At 38.4% G+C, this 22754-nt stretch overlaps 1 protein-coding gene across 3 annotated transcripts in view; it reads right to left on the reverse strand.

Moving 5' to 3' along the window:
- Nucleotides 1-22754, reverse strand: part of MYRIP (myosin VIIA and Rab interacting protein) — a 209652-nt gene that overhangs the window by 8079 nt on the left and 178819 nt on the right. For 2 of the 3 annotated variants that reach the window (XM_050312054.1, XM_050312037.1), the window contains exons 11-13: nucleotides 16839-17078; nucleotides 8727-8789; nucleotides 2426-2620 (exon numbers count right to left, since the gene is read on the reverse strand). In XM_050312054.1, coding sequence (XP_050168011.1) covers nucleotides 2426-2620; nucleotides 8727-8789; nucleotides 16839-17078 — 498 coding nt within the window. The remainder of the gene's footprint in view (nucleotides 1-2425; nucleotides 2621-8726; nucleotides 8790-16838; nucleotides 17079-22754) is intronic. The other variant, XM_050312045.1, reaches the window with a different exon arrangement.

The following is a 22754-nucleotide window of genomic DNA, read 5'->3' on the forward strand; positions in this document are numbered from 1 at the left end:
TCATTTAAATGATATATCTTTGTGGTATAACATATCACACACACTTCAGATTAAATGGCACTTTTTTTTTTAAATTTCTCTGTCACATCTAAAAGCTTAGAGAAAGAAGAAGAAGAAACATTTTGAACCAAAGCATCTTTAAAAAATTAAAGAAAAGTTGCATTTAAATGCTGTACCAAAAATCTCTGCACAGTAAGACATACTTTTCAAGAGGGGGGAAAAAATCTAAAGAAAACAGGACTGATAGAAAAATGTGGAAAAGGAAGGTCATCAGTGTTTCTTTAACTCAATCAGCCCCTACATTCGTTAAATTTTAATGAACCCTTTCCAGCTAGATCTAAAGAAAAGATTTTTCTAAAAATATTCTCTTTACCTGAACAATTGGTGCACTTCCCAACAGCAACGGTGTCCTTGCAGGACTCCCCTAAATGACGCTCTTATTTATACACTCACATTCAGATGGCGCAGATCTATTTTACCACCATTTACGTACAGCTTCCACTAAAACCTGACCTTGAGTGGGTACAGGTGGCCCTACATTCTCCACACTGATGCATGCCCAGTCCCCAAAATAGAGAGAGCAAAAGTGAATAGTGTCGATAAACACCCAGATCCTCTTCCAGAATTTACTGCAAAGAGGATGTGCTGCATACGATGGGAAAAGTTATGGATTCCTGGATTTCTAAAGGCTCTTTAACTCTACCATGGAATGCGGTGGTGAAATCTTGAAACTGAGAATTCTTGCCACCTACTTCATGTCCTGTGTGTGACAGAAAGATTTACTGTGGGGGCACAGCAATGCTAAACTGGATACCTTACGAATTCTGCAGGTAGCTGAGAGATATGCTGCAGTGAGGGCAACACCAAAGCAAGGAATGCTCAGCCTCAGTGCCTGCTTTCTGCTCCGTGAGAAATGCTTGGCCCAAATGAACGACTAGCTCCACACGCATGGGAGTCAGAGTGCAATTGGGGAAAAAAAAAAGCACCTTAAGATAGTTTACAACACAGTTCTCTACAGAAAAAAAAAGTGTGGGAGTAGGTTTTCCCAAATTGCTCTCTGTCCTGCAGAATTTCTTAGTTTTTCTAAAGATGTGGTCCAGCCTGGACTTCAATTTTCATTCCATATTCACTCTCCTACCAGATGAATTCTGTGGTGCTTGGAGCTAGGGCACTTTAGTATTTCACGGGAGAGAAGAATCTCCATCTACTCATCTACTTCCATTATTCTGAAAAAAATTAACTAAAGTCAGCTAGAAGTTGCTGAGTTCTAGGGGGTGGGTAAGAGGTCATCCTGTTAGTGTGGGCAGGGGGAAGGTCTGAGGTGGAAAAGGTTTTGGAACAGATGAGGTTAGGAGGGGTAGGACCTAGTTTGGGAACCTCCAAACTGGAGCAGGGCTGGGAAATTTGAGCTCTGAAAAGGTGTAGTGAGAGGATTGGGCAGCTGTGGGAAGCTGTGACAGGTCTGGAGTTGACAGGTTCAGTGCCAGGACTGGCTTTTCCTGCCATAGATTATCCCCCACTCTGTTCTTAGCCTGGGGATGATGTGGAAGTGTGTTTCTGTGGAGGAAACTGATTTTATCCCCCAAAAAGAGATCCTGTCTGAAAATTTTCTGCAGCTAAAGAAACACAGGATTTGTTTTCTTGAATTGATCAGGATGTTATAATGGGACAGCCCAGATTTGTACAAGACCTTTAAGAGCCCCTAATGAAGGGAAAAATCACTGAAATGTAATCACTCATATGTGGGAAGAGAAAATCGGAAGTTACAAGTGTACCAACTCCATTAACTGGTTGCATAAAAATTTCCAATGAGTAGTGACATCCCCCTAAGATTCAGCACTGTACTGTCTCCTGCAGATGGCAGGGACTCATGAAAAAGGATGGATGATTTGGATGTGGCCAAACAAACGTTAGTTTAATTCAGATCCTCCAGCCTACTCTTTCTAACAGTGCAGCAGGCAGCTTCAGCTCCCTGGGTGCTCAGCACAGTGTGCTGGGGATGTGTGGAGCGAGGAAGAGCTTCTCCACTTCTCTGTGTGGCTGGGGACATGCTTTCCCCACCCACCCTTGGAATAATGAGGCTGTGCTGAGACTGGGAGACGTGGCTTCAGCCAGGCATGGCACAGCTGCACAGACACAGAGGTTCGGTGTCAACTTTTGAGACAGAGATTCTACATTTAGTTGTAAACACCAAAGCATCCAGCTTCCTCTCCCCACAGTATTTTAAGGTATGCATAAACCCACCAACACAGTTAAGAACCTGTTGAAATTGGATTTTTGGTTCTGTTTGTGTATTTGTTTAATAACCCCAGATTAATTTTGAACATCCACTGATGCTGCTTATGTGCCTTCCCTTTCAAGTTGGTGCACACACAGGTACAGTCACTCACGCATGTGACTCTGACATACTGACTCATGTTCTTACGTTTTCTTCCAGTGTGGTGAGTTGCTCATCAAGTCTGATGGGGTCTGTACCCAGTGGGAGGGTCCCTCTTCCTCTGTCCTGAATGTCATCTGGGAAATCACAGGGATCGGTGGATTCTGCTATTAGTTCTTCAGTGGCATTGATGACTTTCAGGACTTCTGTAGATATGTTGCAGAGAGAGACAGCAGAGTACTTCTGTTTTGTTTACAAGAGCAGACAGAGAAAACAACAGCATTAAATTAGCACAGGGGGGTAAGATATAAACCATCTTGCTAACAGCCACAGCTTTAGCCACGCTAAAACCATATCCATGGCTAACTGCTTGGAAAAGACACAAGAACCATGTAATGGAATTGGAATCTACTTCTCTTTTCCTCCCTCCCTTTTTCAAATATGCACACTGCTACAGCATGCAGAATAACATACACATGCAGTTCTTCTACAACACACCTCTACAGGACGGATGGTCCAAATCTTATCCCAAAGGAGCAAACAAATATCCAGCTTTAAAATCCAAATGAGCTAGATAAAGCTGGTTTTGCAATAGTGTTTTAAACGGGTTTTAAAACACAGTTTTCCTTTTTGGATACTGGCAAACAGATGTCTGTCGTATGGAATCATCTGTCTCTGTATCCACAGGAGCCACTGCATTGCAGATGCAAATATGGGACAGCAATCTTCAGCAGCCCTATGAGGACAGCATTTTGCTAAAATGCTTGCTACGAGTTAAATGATCTCCCCAAATAACCATAGTTTGAGCTATCAGTGTGTAAACACTTGTATCTTTATTTCTTAAAAATTTCAGTTTACCATTTTAAAAAATATTTGCGAAATAAATTATATCAAATACCAAGGAAAAGCACGCAGCTTTATCCATTTTTTTAAACAATTGAAAACGTTTTTATCACTGTTTCTTACTTGTAATTTGTAATTAACTGTCCTGATTCTGATGATTCTCAGATAGCCTTAAGCTTCGGGCCAACTTCCAATGGCAATAAAATTTCACATGATGTATCTTGAAGCACCAAGCTCAACATCCAAACTATACAGCTTAAGAGATTGAGCCAAAGCTTGTCAAAGCCAATACAAATACCGTCACTGAATATATGTGCAATACCTTTAGTGCTGCTTTGCCTAAAAGAAAGTGTGGGAAGTTTAGACCAAAATTTAATTAATTTCTCAAACCTGCAAACACTTATGCATGTGAATTAGGGGCCCAACCATCTATAAATTTTCTCACAAACAAAATATCTGCAGATCCATACTGAGGAAGCAGACAGTTGTTGGGATTTCTGTAGTAAATTATATAGTACAGGAAAGTATAACTGATTAAAGATGTCTATAGGCAGGATATAGGAGAAGTAATGTTCTTTTGATTCCCACAAACTCTGGTGAGCTAAACTGGAAAACCTCTTTTATTATCTCTTTCCTTTGATTAGCTGTTCATTTTTATGTTAGATAAGACTCTCACTGAAAAACCAGTTTTTCAGCAGCAGGTACTCAATTGTTGTGTATCAATACATTAAGGCATCTTTAGCACTGTAACTTTTCTGAATTGCAAGAAATAATTAGAAACATGAGATTAAAGAGGAGAAGAACAAAGCAAATACAGTATGTTACAGCACTCAGACCTTTAGCTTGTTAGGACAGCCAACATAGCCCTGAACAAGCAGGCCTAGGACTCTCTTATTGAGAACAAATACTTGAATCCCATAAATAGCCTACTGTTTTTTCCATTTATTTTCACAAGTGCCAATTAGGTTAAAAACAGATCAATAATTTTATAGGACAGAAGAGGAAATCAATGTTATTTGCTTCTACAAATTCTTACTCTATTCTGTGAGTAGTGGAAAAAAAAGGAGAAAGGCCAGACACTACAATTTCTTCATCATCTCTACTGATGTATGTTCTCAATTTCAAGAACTGTAGCCTTGCTCTAGTGTTCATTATTCCTTAAATTTTTATTATCCTTTGTAGTCAATGATGGATGTCCAAAAATATTAAATTAAATTAGAAAGAGGTGGTTTTATACCTTAATATGAGAATCCATATTGGCATTTTTACAACTTACAATGAAAGAGTTTTTTCTGTTTTCCAGGTAAAGTGGTCAGTGATAGAGATCTTTGTGAAATTAAGATTTTGAGTAAAAGATACCTTTCCTTCTCAATAGGTAATGGATAGGAAAAAAAAGCTCAACAGGAAAGAACAGAATAGAATAGATTATTTTTCATTTGGAAGATGATCAGTGATCACCTAGTCCAGCCACCTGACCAATTTAGGGCTGACCAAAAGTTAAAGCACATTGTTAAGGACATTGTCCAAAAACCTCTTAAACACTGACAGATTTAGGCATTGATCACCTCTCCAGGAAGCCAGTATCTGATCAACCCAACAGTGAAGATATGCTTCCTGAAGTCCAGTCTAAACCTCTGCAGGTGCAGAAATGTGATTTTTAGATTTTCTAGAATTTTCAGATAAGTTCTTAGTGGCAGACAAAGTTCCATTTATAAAACCAAAGATTTGCTTCCCATTAAATACTGCACAAGGCAACTAGGTGAATGTTCCTAAAGCGTGGCCATCCTGAATGTATCTCAATCCCAGCCTGCAGGTATTTAGACACAGGAGTCACAACATTAAAGCTTTTTATTTAAGCTTGTGAAACATCTGCTTTTAAAGTATAACAAGGATACAGGACTAGAGTTTAAACATGGTAAAGAAATACATGGCAAGCAAAATTGATTTTCCTTAGAATATATCTGGAGAGTAGATCTCCCAGAACTTAAGAGCACAAACAGTATTTCAATGTATTTAAATCTAACATTTGTCAAAATTTTCTGCTAAAGGGTATTTAGAATTCAGCTGTACCTGGGCTGTATTTTACAGAGAAGCAAGAAGAGACTAATATCTCCCTGAGGGAAACATAAAATCGACACCTGGGGAGTTCAAGGGTTCTCAAACTGGAAAGACTGGATATTCAATTAATGGTTTTGCCTACGTTTTAGCTTCTTTTTTGAGCAACTGTCAAAAGCTGGTAAAACAGCCCTTGTTCCAACATGGTCAGTTTGTAAATCTAGTGGGGTATTCTAGATATAATTATTTAACATCTGTAAGGGGGAAAAAACCAAAAGAAATTAAAAAAATAATAAAAAATGAAAATATGTCCCAGGTTTTAGTACTTCACAACCCTCTCTCCTCCCACCCACATCCATCTTAGGATTTATGAGATCATATAAAAATCCCCTAAAATTCACAAGCACACCAAGATCATCCTGGTATGTGGACCTTTCAAATTGCTCTAAAGACTTCTTGGCTGTCTAATTTATCTTGCCCTTGCAGGAAAGGCCATTATTAACAAACCTAAGTGATTCAGAGGGACAGCCATCATAGCGTGATGAAGACTCTCCTTATCAAGCAGGTCAGAGAACTAATATGGATGTGGTAGATGTAGAAAGCAATCTCTATCACAAATACCTAGCACAGAAAAGCTGAGTGCAACCATTCTTCTCGAAATACTGTGATGCATTCTGATTTCAACAGTGCTACCCTACTTCTGAATTAACACCAGCCCTCCCCAATAAAATCAATGCAGCAGATCCAAGTTTGAATGTTTCTATTGATTATGAGAATTTCTTTTTTTTTTTTTACTGAATTTGAGAATAAGAGTTTAATGGAATGAGGAAAGCATGCATTTATTCTTTTTGTGATGATTAATGTCCATGGTCACAAATATGTTAAGGACACAGTCAAAAGGAGATGCTCAATTTCCCTGAGTTCTTTGTGGTTGAGTTCTAAAACCAATGAAATAATAAAAAAGTGTGTGTATGCAAGCACATATACATATATGTGTGCATTGAATTTAACAAAGATCTTGGAAAACTTCTTTTCTGTATGTGGTTTGACAGATGGAAAGGATTCCTTTTCTGAGAAGATTGTGTTTCAGTGGTCTAAGCTACCTCTTGCTGACTGTTAGCCACTTCCCTTCTGCTGCCTTTCTTTCCTTTTCCTGCTGTTGATGCCAATATTTCCTTTGTTGTTTTACTCAAGCATGCTACACTGGAAGGTGCTTTATAGACTATTATTTTGCATTCTTGCACAAAGGATGATGAGTGACTGAAGGAAAGCAGGATGATTGAATGAAAGCAGTGTAAATGTCCGAAAGGCTACAAGTAGGGGAGCATTAAGTCCTTGTAGGCATCTCAGCAGCCTAGGACACTTTCACATCATTTCCTTTGCATGAACATTATTGCTATTAATGCTCTTAAAATAGTGAAGTTCTCTATCACTTGCACTATATTTTTCTCCACATTGCATTTTCTCTTTTTCTGCTACTATAATATTGTGTCATCACTAGGTTCCTTTAAACGGGCATGGGAGGCAGTGACTTGCAATTCAACAGAGAACAGTGACAGCAACAGTCAGATCAAAAAGTAGAGCAAGAATACCTTTCCATCACTAGCAGCCATGGCATATTGCCCCCATCCTTGATTACTTGTGGTGCAATTATTTTTATCTGCAGTCTCAAGGCATTATATCATGCTCTGAGTCGCGTGCCCATTGCGCAGTTGGTATCCCCCATTTTTTTGTAGGGAGCTGAGGGGTGAGAAGTCAAGTTTTGCTTTGCCACTGATTAATTTGTCCTTTCAGAGTAACTTGACTGAATCCAAGCCTGATGACAACACAAGTGAATCCCAAAACCTGTCTCCCTTATCTCCCCACCCTATGGGAGTTCATTGTACAGCTTTGAGAAGGCCCTGCAGAAAAAAAAAAAAAAAAAGCCCAAAAAAGCCCAACAGAAGTCCTTCATGGGAAAGCAAGATGTGAGACACAAGTGACAGTGTGGGAGGAAGAGAGACATCAATGTCCAACTGTCTGTGGTCTGTGGCAGTCATCAACCCTGACCTTCAAAAGTGTCCTAAAAGTGAGTCGTAAATCACTCATTACCACAAAGACTGTGGGGAAAAAAAAGGCTAAAATTTGCCTTGATATTTGATGGAAGACAAGTATACTATGATGAACTGTGATATTAAGGAATTATTTTTCTGTGCAAGTTTAAGACTTTCGGTCTTGACCTTTAATGTGAATATCTTCATTTATGGGCACTCTTTTACAAAAAGAATTATCTTACAGACTGAGAGCTATTATTCCAGTGACATTCTCCAAAGTAAGACACAGAGAAATACAGTCTCTCTTTGTGCTAGGTAACTGTGAATATTGTATTTTTACTAATTCAATCCACAAACTTAACATAGGAACAGATGTTATGCCTATTAATTTGTAATGCCTTATTTATTGAGACAAGTTGCCTATAGTCATGAGAAAGGAACTGATTTTCCAAGAGGTGAAATATTATGGGCTAAGTTGGGAATGGAAATATTTACATTTTAAAATCCACACAGAATTCTGATCTACAAGGGACACAGGATGACATTGCACAAATGGAAAAATAATTTCACTTTAAAATCGCCCTCGATATTTTTACAAAATAAGACCAAGATAATGAAAAGATGATTAAAATTCATAGAACAAAATTTAAATCTGAGAGTAAGAAAAAAAAGAAAAAGTTGGAAGGAGAAGTGTTTTGCTAAATTAAGCATCAACTTTTGACACTAAAAAGTGATTCTTATTTTATGACTGAGAGAATGATATATGACATACTAAAAATAGCAAGTATTTTAAAATATAAGCATATGTTTGCTCAGGGAATATAATGAAAATGTGTTTTAATATCTGATCCTCATAAGCTGAGATTCAAACAGCATAGAATATGAAATCTCTTTCTACCTAGAAGAATGATAAGCAACAGACACTAGCAGTAAAGTAAGAAAATATCTACTCACTGTGTACAAATGCTACAATGAATTAAGGGTTTTGATTAATTTTTAAATTGGGAGCTTAGAAAGATTTTTGAAGACCACTATGGTCAGAAAATTTCCATCCAGATTTCTTAATACAGGTGAGCACATAAGAATAGAAAGATCCTCATCTTTGTCTTCTGTTCTTCTTTACTGATAAAACCAAATTATCATCACAAAGCCAAACAAGGGGGCCAGTCTGCTCCACATGTTTACTTCATGCTCATCGCTCCCATCATAATACAGGACTAGATGTGATTATAAAGTAATTTTCTGCAATGATTATTGATTATGGCCAAAAGGTATGGTTTCTCAGGCCTGATATTTCCAGGAAAACGTTTGGAGTTTGAGAATGTTGGTTGGGAAATGTGGAAACCCTCAATATCACTTTATGGCATCTCTTACTGCATAAGAGATGTAAGAAGACAGACAAAACAAAGCTTTCTCACCTGCTGCAATACAGTGGATAAAAACTGCAGCTTTAAATGAAGATCAAAAGCCTTTTGTTTTTCCTAAATAGTGGGAAAGCAGTTAAATGAAAAGGCAGAAAAGTTATATTAACAGCTACAAAGGTTAACATTTATATAGGTTCAGACTTACAGGGAACTTTAGGATAAATAGCAAGGATAAAGAAACTACTAAGAATAAAATACTATAAAATTTAGATTTTACATTTACTAGTAAAATATTTAAAATAAAGCAATGCCTAATTTATTTTCATTTGTGAGATTTAGAATAAAAGACCTCATTAAGACAGATATTGCAAATCACACTTTTTTCTATAAAATGAAGCAGATGGAAAATAGTGATTTCCACCATCACAAAACAAAGTGGCACTAGCAATGGAAAAATACTTTTGCAGCAGTGTTAAGATGAAGAAAAGCCAGTTATCTTCAATTTTGGGGTGTACATGATTGCAATTTGGACACTATGGTGTTCCTACTTACAAAAGGTCTGTACCTCACTTAAGCTACTGTCAGATGCTCAAGTAGGAAACACCTGGGCTAAGTTAAGTAAGACGTCCTGTGCCAAATAACTTCCTACTGTTTTCTGCTGTCCCTCTCTTGGACTCACTGTCCCAAAACAAACAAGTAAAACCCTTCAAAATAGAACTCTTCAGTGCCCAGTCAGTAGGCTTACCATAATCCCCCTAATTTGCATAGGCCTGTTTAAACTAAACTGACTGGGTTTGCCCTGAAATAATGACACAACCACAGTCACCCTGTTGGCTGTGCTGGGACAGAAGTATCTTCCATCTGAGAAGCAGCATTTCCTTGAAACTCTTCCAGCTATATCTGAAAGACCTGAACTTTCATTGCCAAGTCTCTGGGCAGCTTACAATAATTCCATCAGCTTGCACTAATCTTCACTGATTTTCTGCAACTTTATCTGAAAAATGGCTGGTACATTTTCTCCAGAAGTAAATAAATCTTTGGTGATCAGAGGACTCAAGGAGATTCTCCTTGTATGCATGCTGGACAGAGCTGGCATGCACGTACAGTATCAAAATTGAGACTATAGAAAGAATGTTGTTGACAGAGATGCTGCATTCCCTGTGTGAAGCCAGCTGAAGTTTCACCAGAAGTTCCTGTACTTCTCCAGGTAGATCCAACAGGGCTTTGATTCAGTTGCTTAACCACAGGCAGACAAAGTGCAATTTGAAACATCTTGAAGTATGTGAGGGTTTTCAAACAGCACTGTCAGATATGACATGGACCTGGGAGATGCATTTTTGCTCTGGACTAGCAGCTTAAGGCCCTGTGGGACACTCTAAGGCATCTCAGATGGTCCGTCTATATCACTATGCAACTATATTAAGCCCAGAAAGTGTCAGAATTGAAGGGCCACAAACATCACTGCTCACTTTTGAAAACTTTAAAAAAGTAAATGTTTGTGGTCTCAATTCTTGAAACCAAAGACTCAGATTCTGACAAACGTAGGATCAACTTCATCTTTCATACCAAAGAGTGATAACTAGTACATGGGAGAAATTTCTTAAATGGGATATTTATCCAGCAAACCACTTAATCCTCAGTTTAAAACTGAACATATACTTGACTGCTTTGTTGAATTAGGAACTTTAAACTTTGGATCCATTAGCCCTATGTGAAGAGTATTGTATCATACCTCTTCTAGATGAAAAAGCCACTATTCACTTTCCTGAACCAAAATCTTTTTTTTCCTCTGCTGTCATTCAAAATCCTGTGCATAGATTATCTGCAGTTCATAAACCTTAGAGATCATTTTTTACAATGATGCTGACATTCAGTTTTCAACCCTGGACTTTGGGAGACTGCTCAGATAATCAACATAATCTTAAAAGCAATGACCCATGATCCAACACAAGAATTGGTCTGAGCACCTTGCATACAAAAATGTGAAACAAAAGACACAAATATCTTCTAAGCTGTTAACCCAGGAAGATATAATTGTACTACACTGTTCAGCATTATTACCATATTGGTAGCAATGCAGTAAAGCTACACTATTACACTATATCTATAAGTTACATATTTATATAAAGCTACAATATTACACTATTACATTTTCTTGCTTAAGTGACCCATGTGGTTCTGACTCCTTTAGGAATTTTTACTCAGACACTTCTAAAGCTTCCAGCATATGAAGCTGCATGGCAGTTTCCCATTAACCCCTGCCTGGACCAACACACCAGCCAAAATACCCAGGAGTTCAGGGAGTTGCAAGATAACAATCACAAAAACTACGACATCGTCCTCTTTGAGGGTAGTGCATGCACAGGCACAAATGATAAACAGAAGTCCAGCCACCAGGACACACAGGCTCAGCCTCGTTATTTTAGTACAGCTGTAGGGTGTCACATCAACCCTACTGTGATGCTTTAACAGGTCTGTGATACACAGGAGAGATTCACTGACATGAGCATGTCCAACGCCGTTCTCCAGCTCCATCAAGGAGCTGAGCATATTCTGACCAAGTCCCATGAGCCTCCCTTACCTGACCTCCCTTCCTGAGGCCTGGCCACCCTCTCCAAGGCCATCCCCAGGCACAGGCACCAGCATACACCACACCAGGGAGCTGGCTGTCTCTTCTGCTGCCATAACATGCACCCAACATGCACCGCAAGTAGCTAATGCTCTTGCTAAAGAGAGAGGCCAGGCAGATTTTCTAACAAGCATCAATCTCATTATACCAGTAGCTGAACAGTGGCGATTTACCAGGTGAAAAATGTAAGACGTACTCTCTTGGAACAAAGAATATAGGCCTCTGGCACAAATTGACATGAAAATGTTGTTTGTAGTACAAACCTTTCCCAAAATAAAGCTTTGCAATGTTTCCAGAGAATGGAAGCATAAATATTTTATGGAAAGATTATTTATGCTGTTATTCATACTGTCAAGAAACTCAGGAGGTTTCACTTAGGAAACAGGATCCCACTGTGCTACTTAACAAACTCACTTAGAGGTTGTCATTCAGAAAACAGATACTGTGTCATATAATAATTTCAACAGACAGCTACTAATCCTTGGTTGTAAGATTCTCTGAACAGAACTAAATGCATAAAGGGATTAAAAGAAATTCCTAAACACACAGCACGTTGTATATAGCTAATGCAAAGAGGAGAGAAACTCAACGTTACTACTGAAGTTTGCTCAATAGCATATCTTAAGCAAATTGTAGTACAAAGTAGAAGGAAACAAAGAGAAAAATACAAGGTTTAAACAACTACTTCCATTTTTATATTATGGGTCGATTTGCAAAAATGGCAGGGTCTATTCTGTTTTTTAAACAGTATCTCTACAGTTTCTGATAGAGTGGTCACAGTGATAGACTGCATTCAAAATGCAGCCTGCCAAAATTGCCTTCCAGAATGTAATTCTGGCATATACTATGAAATACAGACCCAACCTATTTATCTTCATGAAAGCATTAAAAAAGAAAGAGAATGGACAGAGGAGAGCATGAACTAAATACATCCCATTTATCATGCTTGCCACTCTCAGGATCGGTACCACTAAGACACTTCCAAGGGGATTTACATTTTGCTTTTTATTTCAGACATTTGCTTAGGGTTTGGGGGGAGTAAATCAAAAAGCCAACAAACAAAAAGCCCTCAACAAAACAACAACAAAAAAATGAGCACGACAGAAAGAACTGTGCAAATCATTGTGCTGGCACAAGATGTTTCACTAAGACAAAGTTTACAAGTGTGAATTTTGGTTTGTTCACACCTGAAGTGTAGAGGAGCTGAAGGCCAATTCTACCCTGAGCACACCTTTGGATGAAAACTGCTGCTATTCACTGCACAACTAAGACAAATGGACTTTTCAGGGCTCTGCATACCCCTGAAAGACCATGAACTGCTTCTGTAGCTTAATAAGCACAAAATATTTTCCATAAAAACAAGTCTGCTGTAGGACTATGTTAGCTTTAAAACAAGAGCTGTGAATTTCTACAAGAGCATTTTAGGCAATCACAAATTGAGAGATAATGAAAATGATTGTGCTGAAGTCTAAGAAAATTTAAATCTAAGCCACAAAATTACCTTGTGTTAATTAATACTCACCTTAATCCTCAAGTACCCTACATGAACTAAATAATTAACTCAAAGGTCTTCATATTAAAATTTGCATTTTAAAGGCAGACATACAACACAAAAGCTCAGTTTGAAGTGAGAACATAAATGCCCAACAACTTTAGCTAACTCTCCATTCAAGCTGTCTCAATTTTTACCATTGCTTCAGATCTTAATATACTAAATACCCTTTCAAAAGCATCAACTCAATGTGTGATTACATGATATTCCCAGCTTCCATTAAAAGCAGAAGACTAAATTTTTAAAGGTGCCAAGAGGTGAAAGTCTGATTTGCATGAGCACCAGGTACTTAATTTTCAAAAACAATAGATTTTTTTTTGAAGTCTTATTCTACAGGGAGGTGTACTAGAACTAGAAATTCCCAGTGATTTAAAGTTGCTAATGTGTTCCAAAATAAGTTTATGAGAACAGAAGACTAAAGAAAACAAAGACAAGCAACTTCACTAAAATATAAGCAAGAAGGCTAAAGTACAGTATTTATGTTCAGGAACATAAAGCAGATTGTAGGCACTCCAGCTCTCTTTCTAATGGCTCAGAATTAGCGCTTCTGTATACCTAATTTGAAACTTAATGCCCAGGTCAGAAGTCTGTCTCTGACCAAGAATGTTGAGTGCTAGTCTGAAAGATTTGTAAATTCCTTCATATGCATTCTCCAAAAATCAGGTTTCTTAAAGAGATAGCATATTAGGACATATGCCTTTGAAGGTATCTAAAATTACTGGTTCCCTGAAAATAGATTTTCTATGCTTGTCTTCACATGCCATCTACTCATCTTAAAGTTATTTAAAGTTATTTAAGATATTAAGTTATTAGCTATGTCTTTGTATTTTAGATTGTCACAATTGTTATAGCCACAACTGATATGATGCACTGTCATCTTCAGTATTTCATTGTAAGATGTTGGTCAGGCACATTTCCAGAGAAAAGGCACATGTCAAAAGATTTTAAATTGCCTTTAAGGACAACTGTCAAGAATAAGAATGAAAACAGTGTGCTTGTTTCTCTACAGGTGAAGGAAGTTCCCCTTATGATTCCACTGAAATCTAGACCATGATGAGTACTGGGGTGTTCTGGTTTCTTTATTATAGAAAAAAAGAATAAATACTGTCACCATTAATGACTAAGATTTTTTTTTTTTTTAATCCAAACCCAATAAAGAATCAGGAATTCCAAGCATTCCCTTTTTTGTTGAACATGGTATGCCTCTTCTTTCTTTAAATGTAAGAAAATTTTATTGAGGAAAAAATATTAGTCTTTATTTTAAAGAACTGACTTGCAAATGTTAAAGAAATAACAAAATTAGAAGAGGAAAACCCAACTAAAAATACTTTGTAGATGTGTGAAGATGATAAGTACACCACAAAACACACATCTGGCATTTTCTGTGGTCAGTTCACCATATAGGAGCATAAAGCCCTATTTACAGCCTTTAATTCTAGACTTCAGTTGCATCATGCTGTACCCTAGCTAAATGCCGTTGAATAACGTGGTATTTCTGTTTTGTCTTTGTAAATCAAAGAAAAGAAAATTGAATGCTGCTAACAAGCAGTGATGATAAAAGCTTTATGTGATTTCCTTGGAAAGGAAATTGTGTGTACATCGTGGAGGTACTACTCCTGTGTAGTCCATGGCTAAATAACTCAGAAACAAAGACTCACAGACTACTTAAATTTGGAAAGGACCTCTGGAGATCATCTAGTCCAACCCTTCTGCTCAGAGCAAAGTCAAATAGATCAGATTGCCCAGGGCCATGTCCATTCAAATTCTGATTATATCCAAGGACATACACTTTACAATCTCTCTGTGAAACCTATTCCAGTATTTTAACACCATCACAGTGAAAAAGCTTTCTGTTTGGGTGGAATTTTTTGTATTCCAGTTTGTGCCCACTGCTTCTATTCTTGTCAATTAAAAGAGTTAAATTTCCATTTCTTTATTTCCCACATCAAACACTCTCCACTTCCCCCAATCAGGTATTTAAATACATTGAAGAGATTCTCGCTGAGCCTTCCCTTTTCTCTAGGCTAGGCAATGTCAGCTTTCTCAGCCTCTCCTCACATGATGGATGTCCCAATTTTTTTATCATCTCCATGGCCCTTCACTGGACTTACTTCAGTACATTCATGTGTCACTTGTACTGGGGAGCCCAGAACAGGACACAGCACTCCAGAAATGGCCTCACCAAAATACTGAATTGAAGTGCATGAGATAATCACTTTCCAGGTGCAGGACTTTGCATTTCCCTTTGTTGAACTCCATGAGGTTATGTTGGCCCATTTCTCCATCCTGTCAAGATCCTCTGAAAACAACAGGACCATCTCATGTATCAACTGTTACTCTAAATTTAGGGTGCACTCTTTCTTTTTGTCTGTCAGTCGTGAAGATGGTAAATAGTACTGGGGGACAGCACTAGTGACTGGGTTCCAGCTGGGTTTCAAGCCTCTGATTGCAATCCTTTTGGCCCAGCAATTCAGGCACTTCCAATGCTCCTCACTGTCTACTTATTTAGTCCTCACTTGCTCCATTTGTCTGGGAGGATGCTATGTGAGACTGTTAAAAGCTTTGTTAAAGCCAAAATAAACAATATTCATCACTCGGAATGTCTCAGATTTCCATAATCTTTCAAAGATTAATAAGAGTGGCCTCACAATGACATGGGTCAGTTTCCCCAGGACTTTGTAAGTGCATCCCCATCAGACACCATGCATGTGTGCACATCCCATTTGTTGAAATATTTGCTAACCTGATCCTCCTCTACCAATGGTAAGTCTTCACTGCTCCAGGCTTTCCCATAGGTCTCAGGGACCTGGAATTCTTGAGGGAAAATCTTACCTGTAAACTGAGGTGAAAATGTTGTGTAGCAGCTTTTTCCATGTAGTAGTGAGCCCTGTTTTCCTTCATCTGCCTTTTGCTGCTGAGATACCTGTAGAAAACCTTTCTATTTCCCTTTGTGTCCCTTGGCAGATTCAACTCCAGATGGGCATTGGCTTTCCTGACCCCATTCCTGCACACTTGGACAGATCTCAATCGTCTACCTGGGTCACTTGATCCTACTTTCACCTCTCAGTGTATTAGTTCCTGATATAATTTGAACAAAACACCTTTCAAATTATGACAAACAGATTTCCTTTAGAGAGTTATCCACATCCTCTTTCAAAGCTGAGCTGCTGTGCAGGCAAGACTCCCAGAGGCAAGTGAAGATGCAGCAGACTAGGATGAGCCTAAGTGGACCCAAGGAGTAAGTGCTTGACTGGCAAGGGGGAGCACTGGGCTCCTATAGCACCAAATTCAAGCACACTACATGATCTGAAGAGAAATTCAGAGGTAGAATGGGAAGAGAGGAGCTGGTAAGTCCTGTAGAGTGACACGAAAATCAGATATTGCACTGTAAGGATGAAATGAAAAATCTCACATGTTACCAGAACTGACACTGAATTTCAGTTTCATTAGAAAATGTTACTACTCCCAGAGGCCTATTAGCTGACAGAGTAACAGGGTTGGAAAGCTTTAAAGAAGCCCAAAATATTTTGATAGAGAGACAAAATAATAATCTATGGCATCAGAATGAACTAAATGATACTAAAATGGGAGGATCAACAAAAAGGACAGAAAAAAACCACTTAAACTGCCTGGTTAGCAAGCAGCAAAAAAAGAAAACTGGGTATGTTTTTAAATGAAGGAGTGTAAGTCAATTCTCAGTCACTATAGATAAGACATAATTCCATTAAGATTGCTCAGTTAACAGTTTCGTTGCACAAGGCAAGTTCCCTGCTTGAAATTGATGCTGAAGGCTGTTCCTCACCGAGAGGAAAACACAACTTAACTGAACTTTTATCTATGCAAGGGTTTCAGGCTTAGACCCAGTATGGAAGACCTAATTTTTTTTTTTTTTTAAGCAACTATGTTCAGTTTTCTAATCGGAAGTTTCTATTTTTGCGTTCTAACTTTTACAGTACTGTTCCACCCTGCTACAATGAACACTTACCTTCTTTAACTCTTCCTGAATACTTCTGTCATTTTCTTCTGAGGACAAACTCTCCTTCTGGTTTTCAGGATCCATTCCAGGTTCTGACTCTTGTTCTTCACCAGAAGATGTTTCCTTGTCACTCATTTTAGCAGCAAGCTGAAATAACCTGGATTTAAGTTCCTCCTCCATAAGGTCAGGCTTGATATTTTGGTGCTGATCTTCATTGCTTATATCTGCCTCTGATAAATCATCAAAATCCTACAAAGAAATTAGAAGAACCATATAATTCCTGCATAGGCACAGAAAGAAAAACAGCTTCCTAGAAAATTATAGATATGATCACCTTGCAGGGAAGCTAGAAAGAAAGCACATTAAGTGTTCTGATAAAAAAAGGAATGACAGTAATACTTGTTGGATTATACTTATCATTCCGGCTTATTTTCATATTCCCTAAAAAGGAACTGTGAAAATCATTATGTATCTGTGTGCAACTAATAAAATACATCTAAGAGGCACTTTCCGTTCCCAGCACTGCCATCGCTCTCAGGTGTGGTGCAGGTTAAGTGAGTTGTGGGAATTAAATAACCTGTGACCTCACAGTTATGTTCAGCTTTTCGCTGAAAGCTGCGCTCACATGCCCTGACTGCTTGGTCTTGAGCTTTATCTGTGTTCTTCTTAAAGATGACTGGAAACAAGTTTGGAAAAATCTCTCTTTTATTTCATGACGGTGCTTAAGATTGTCAGTTTTCCCAGTGATTATTAGCATAGGTGGATCCTCTACAGAGACAACTGTTTTCCAAATGCCAACTTCCTTGGAACAAGTTCAATCTTCAGGAGCACCTTCTTTTCTGACTCTTGGATCCTTAAAGGTGGAAAACACTTAGAGGGTCAGTCAAGTACAGTGGGTGCTACAGACTTGATCACAAGTCCCTTACTTTGGAGGCTGAAGAGAAGAAAAGCAGAATTTTTTGTAAATCTGCTTAGCAGGGTGCCTGCCCTGCATTTAATAATGTGGAAAGGGGGGTGGTTCATCAGCCCTTGCAGAAGATCTGAGAATATCTCTGAGTTGTTCTAAAAACTAATGCCCAGGTACACACCAATTCATTTCCTGGATCTGTGCTGGCTGATCAGGACCCAATTTTGCCTGATTTCCACTACAGTCCCTGGAGAAAGACAGGCATCTCCCAGAGCAACTTATTCTGCCTGTAGTGTTTAACTGCCTTCTGGAAACTCTCTCCCTGCTGACTGCTAAGGGAAAGTTTTGAACCATTAGAGAGTTTGTTCAGTGTTTCAGCCAAGTCCATAAAGTAAGATGGAATTAGGTGGTTTTAAAAGTGATGAATTCTTTGAAATGGAGCATAATCGTGTAGAACCATCCAGAAGGAGGCTATGAAGAATTCAGCCTGGCACCAGAGTGGTAGGCACATCTCAGCAGGTCTAAAGGGATGATCTGAAGCAATTCTCAGAGAGCAAATTATTCATATTTGCTTTACGTTCTCATACTGTGACAGGACCAGACACTGCCGGAGAGACTAAAAGCTGTATTCTCTCTACCATTCATTTGGAAATACATAAATAGGAGATTTCCTTTGCACAGCTACTCTCTCTGCAGCTATAGCAGCACTGTTTATGGATGATCCAATTACCTCCAGTTCCCAGGGGAAATGTTAACCCTGCCAACTCCCTCACAACCCCTACCTGCCAAAGTGCTTTTAATGGATTGACACTTTGTGTTCATAATGTCAGTTCTCCTCTCTCATACAGCAAACTGTACTGTAGTGTCTAGCACTTTCACAGCTTTCTGGACAACTTTTTTTTTTTCCTGGAATTATTTGCCATTCAATCTATTACACAACTAAATTATTGGTTTATAGCTGACCTTCAGGAGGCAGAAGGCCCTTCTAGAAAATCAAGATTTGAAAGAAAAATAGAAATTTGAAAACTACAATAGTAGGGGAACCGTGAGTTTATGCTGAAATTCTTTTTCCAAACAATGAGCTTCTGCAGAATAAAAAGCTTTTTCTGCCAAACGAACGCTGAAGCTGTTCAATGATCAAGAATAAGATCTCAAATCAGTATGTTTCCACTTTAGTTTTATAATATGATGTGCTTTTATATACATGTAGAAAAGTGGTGCATTTCACAGTTTTCATTAAAAATCTGTATTTATCATAACGGCACTTCCTCAGGTTGTAAGTAGAGATGGTTTTTTTCAGACACATCTTGCACACTATTCAACAACTCATTACAACTTACAAATATGTGTATAAAATCTAGTGGAGTAGTGAGGGAAGCTGGCAGTCCAGAGAGGCAGATTTTCCCACATTTCCTCCTCACTGCTGTACCGTGACGTACTGACAGACTTCACTGTGCAGCGAGATAGGCATGATTCCTCTGGGGGCTTCCTACATAGATCTGCTTAGATTTAATTTTTTAGCAGCTTTATTGGAGTAGCAATGCACACATACCTCCATGGGAAGCGCCACTAGTTAATTTAAAGAATCCACATTAAGAACAGCAGAAAGACAACACCTCTTGACCCTGAAAATATCCCCGTCTTCGTAGGATAACACGTGGCAGCACCTTTTGGGTTGATCTCTACTGCCTCTATACAAAGCTCAGCAAAATTCCGTAAAGCCTTCCGGCTCATTTCCCATACACTTTGGAGGAAGGCATGGCAGGACAATACTGTCAAATTGCCCAGATTCAGCAGGATAAAAAATTGAGGTAGTTTTCTGTAACAAGCTAGTGCTGCTGAAAGAGTCATCCTGCAGCTTCCTCCTCTTTAATTGGTTGAAAGGTGTTCTGCAGGCTTGGCAAAGGGGTCCAAATGTATGCTAAAGGTGACAAGGGAGAGAGTGGACCGCACTGGAGGCAGATGGAGGGGAGGCAGGAAGGAAAACAGGGTGGAGGTATTCCTCTTTTGGCAACAGCAATCTGCAATGTTACCTTAGCCACGCGTCACACCATTACAGAAACAATGCAAATACTAACCTGTGCTTCAACACAAATACAATTTTTTCCTGCCTGTCTAGGAAACCTAGAGAGCTTTTTGCTACACCTGCCAACACAGGTAAGAGTCACGAGTTGCCTTGGCAACCCAGAAGTCTCATTCAACATCAGCTAAATTTGTGTTTTGAATTACACATAATTTCTTGGAGGAAGACTCACCTTGAGAGTATTGATTGTATTACAGCTGAATTCAGGAATGTCTATTAGCCCTTTCCTTGCTTTCCAACCTCCTTACAATGAGCAGGTGGATTATCTACGTTTACAAGAGCTGCTAGTTCCTGTGCACATGCAGAGATAATGATATCTTATAGTGCTACACTTCGTGGTTTCTGTTACTGTAGCATAGCTGATTTGTGTTTTGGGCTTTTCACATAGTAGCAGTGAGCTATTCCTGAGGAGATTATATATCTTTCATGGACTGACAAATTAAAAAATGCATTAGAAGCCATGACAACAATAAAAAATAAATAAATTGAAAGGTACTACCATTATTATTTATTTAATAGCTGCTGCCTTAAACTTCATTATTCTTTACTGTTCACATTTTCACTCTTTCTGGTAAGTTTAATGACATCTTTGTGTTATTACACAAATCATTGTGTAAATTCCCACTTGCATTTATCAGCAACATATAATACTAATGTCTGCAAACAAGAATAAAGGGCTATCATTTTATCTGAAAACTGAGCTTTAGTGAGGGCCTGGCAGACTGACACAGCCACGATCCCAGTCCCAATAAAAGAAAATCAAGTGTTTCTATGCAAGCATAAGTCCTTTAGCAGACAATGAAGAACCAAATACACTTTTCCTCATATACACTGTCCAAATCCTTGTATGGAAATCGCTCATGACTCAATGTAATCATTGTGAAAAACAACAACAACAACAAAGCCCCAAAATAAAGCAAGCCAGCAAAGTACTGCCTTGGAGGCTCCAGAACCAAATCCTGTTAAACTATAAACTCCTGACAGAAAGCCCCCTTCCTACAGGAAACCAAAAAACAGAAATTACAATTTTTAGGAGAATACACAAATGGTGAGGTTTGCAGACAGTTTCTCTGTGGCAAGAGCCACTGTGATTTCAGGGCAGCTATTTTCAATAAACACATCCCAAGCGCCATCCCGTGGGGACCGGCAGTCTGACAGTGCTCACCCCTCAGCTGGCAGCAGGGCTGGAATTAACAGGTGGGGTCTCCTGATCAAAGAAGTAAACTAATAATGAGGACACTTCTTTCATTTCAAGCAATTAAGCCACTTCACTTTCTGTCAGAAATATAAAAACAGCAGCAACATTAAGCAACATATCCTCCTCTCAAAAAGATAATGAAAGCCAATATCTCAATGTTTTTATTATTCATATTGTCAACTATTAATATAACTATTAAGATTAAAGGCAGACAAGGATTAGTGGCTTGAGTGCAAATTTCTTTTAAAAAGTTACAATTTGAAAAATAATCCTTATTAAAAGCAAGGTTGCACTTCCCAGTACAGCTTCCACAGAAACCTAAGTCTTCTGTGGTACATAAGTAATAAGATTATTAGAAAATTATTATAGTAGGGCCTTGGTTTTATCAGGACAGTTTTCATGTCTTGCTTCATGACTGTGTTTACAGCATCTCTACACATAACCCAGTAAAGTAGCTTGTTCTTCTACCTATTATTAAGGGGCAAATACTCAGATACAGTACGTTTTGGTATTTTTTCTCAGGTTTCCCTTATTAAGTCACTGAAGACTTTATAAAAAATTCTCTCTCAGTCACATAGTCAGCATTCCCGTGTTGAGTCTAAAATATATTTTAAAAACATGCCACAGCCTTATATAATCTAGGTACTGGATCTTGATTAGAAAATATCTGATTTTAAACTGAAATTCTGTTGTGAGTTATGAACTGACTGCAGCTGTTCCAGAACCTAACTACATACAATCCTCTAGACTTGGAGCAAAGAGGAGAAAGGGCCCATTTTCATTGCACTGAGAGTCTTGGAGAGCAGCAAACAAGAAAGCAACCTTCACAATTTGAAAACTAAAAAAGAAACCCCAACTTCTAGACTGCTAAACTGAAATCCTGCTCTACAATGCTGATGAAAACGTAACAGTTAAGGAATTATCATCTTATTAATACAATGCAGTAAAATACTATTAAAATATTATTAAATTATTATTCATATTACCAATATATTAAATTATTAATATTATTAAAAGGTTATTATTGCAATGCAGTAAGTTACTGAAAAAGTATCTTACTTCACCTCAATTTACATATAATCAGTTGCTCAGTGTCTAATATTTAGGTGCAACATGGTTTGTAAGAGTTTGTATGGTCTCTGCAAATTCTGTATCACCTTATCATGTGAAAATCTGCGTCTGGTTTAAGACACCACAGTGAATCTTCTTGAAGTCTATGCTGTCTGCAGTTCTTCATGCAGCTGCACTACAATTTTGTACAAACTGTTCACATGTAGGGCTCCCCCTGCTGCAGCCTCAATCATTTTACCAAGATCAATACATTACTTTGGGGAATATATGAAACCCTGACATCCCTTTAATTTCATTTTTCTAAGCAGTATAAATGATGTCTGGCTAATTCATTTTCACACCTTAAATCATATTTCTTACACTCATGATCATTTTAATTGCTTCCTAGAATTATTCAACCGTGCAGCATCCTTGCCATAAATTGTGGTAGTCAGTCCTGCTCCCAGCAGTGCTTGTGTACCAGAGGCTGGAGTAACAGTTCTACAAATGTGAGCACTGGTTGTCAAATCAGCCACCTGCAGGGGTGTGTGACCCCCCAAACACAAACTAAATGCATGCAAACCCACCCATACATAAACTTCCAAGAAAACACTAGAGAGATCTGGAGGCACTGCCCCTGCTTGCCCCACTGTGGCTAAGGGAACAGGAACAGCCTCTTTTAGCCCA

Source organism: Myiozetetes cayanensis, unplaced genomic scaffold (genome assembly GCF_022539395.1).
Source record: "Myiozetetes cayanensis isolate MyiCay16 unplaced genomic scaffold, myiCay2020 scf1, whole genome shotgun sequence".
NCBI classification, from domain to species: domain Eukaryota; kingdom Metazoa; phylum Chordata; class Aves; order Passeriformes; family Tyrannidae; genus Myiozetetes; species Myiozetetes cayanensis.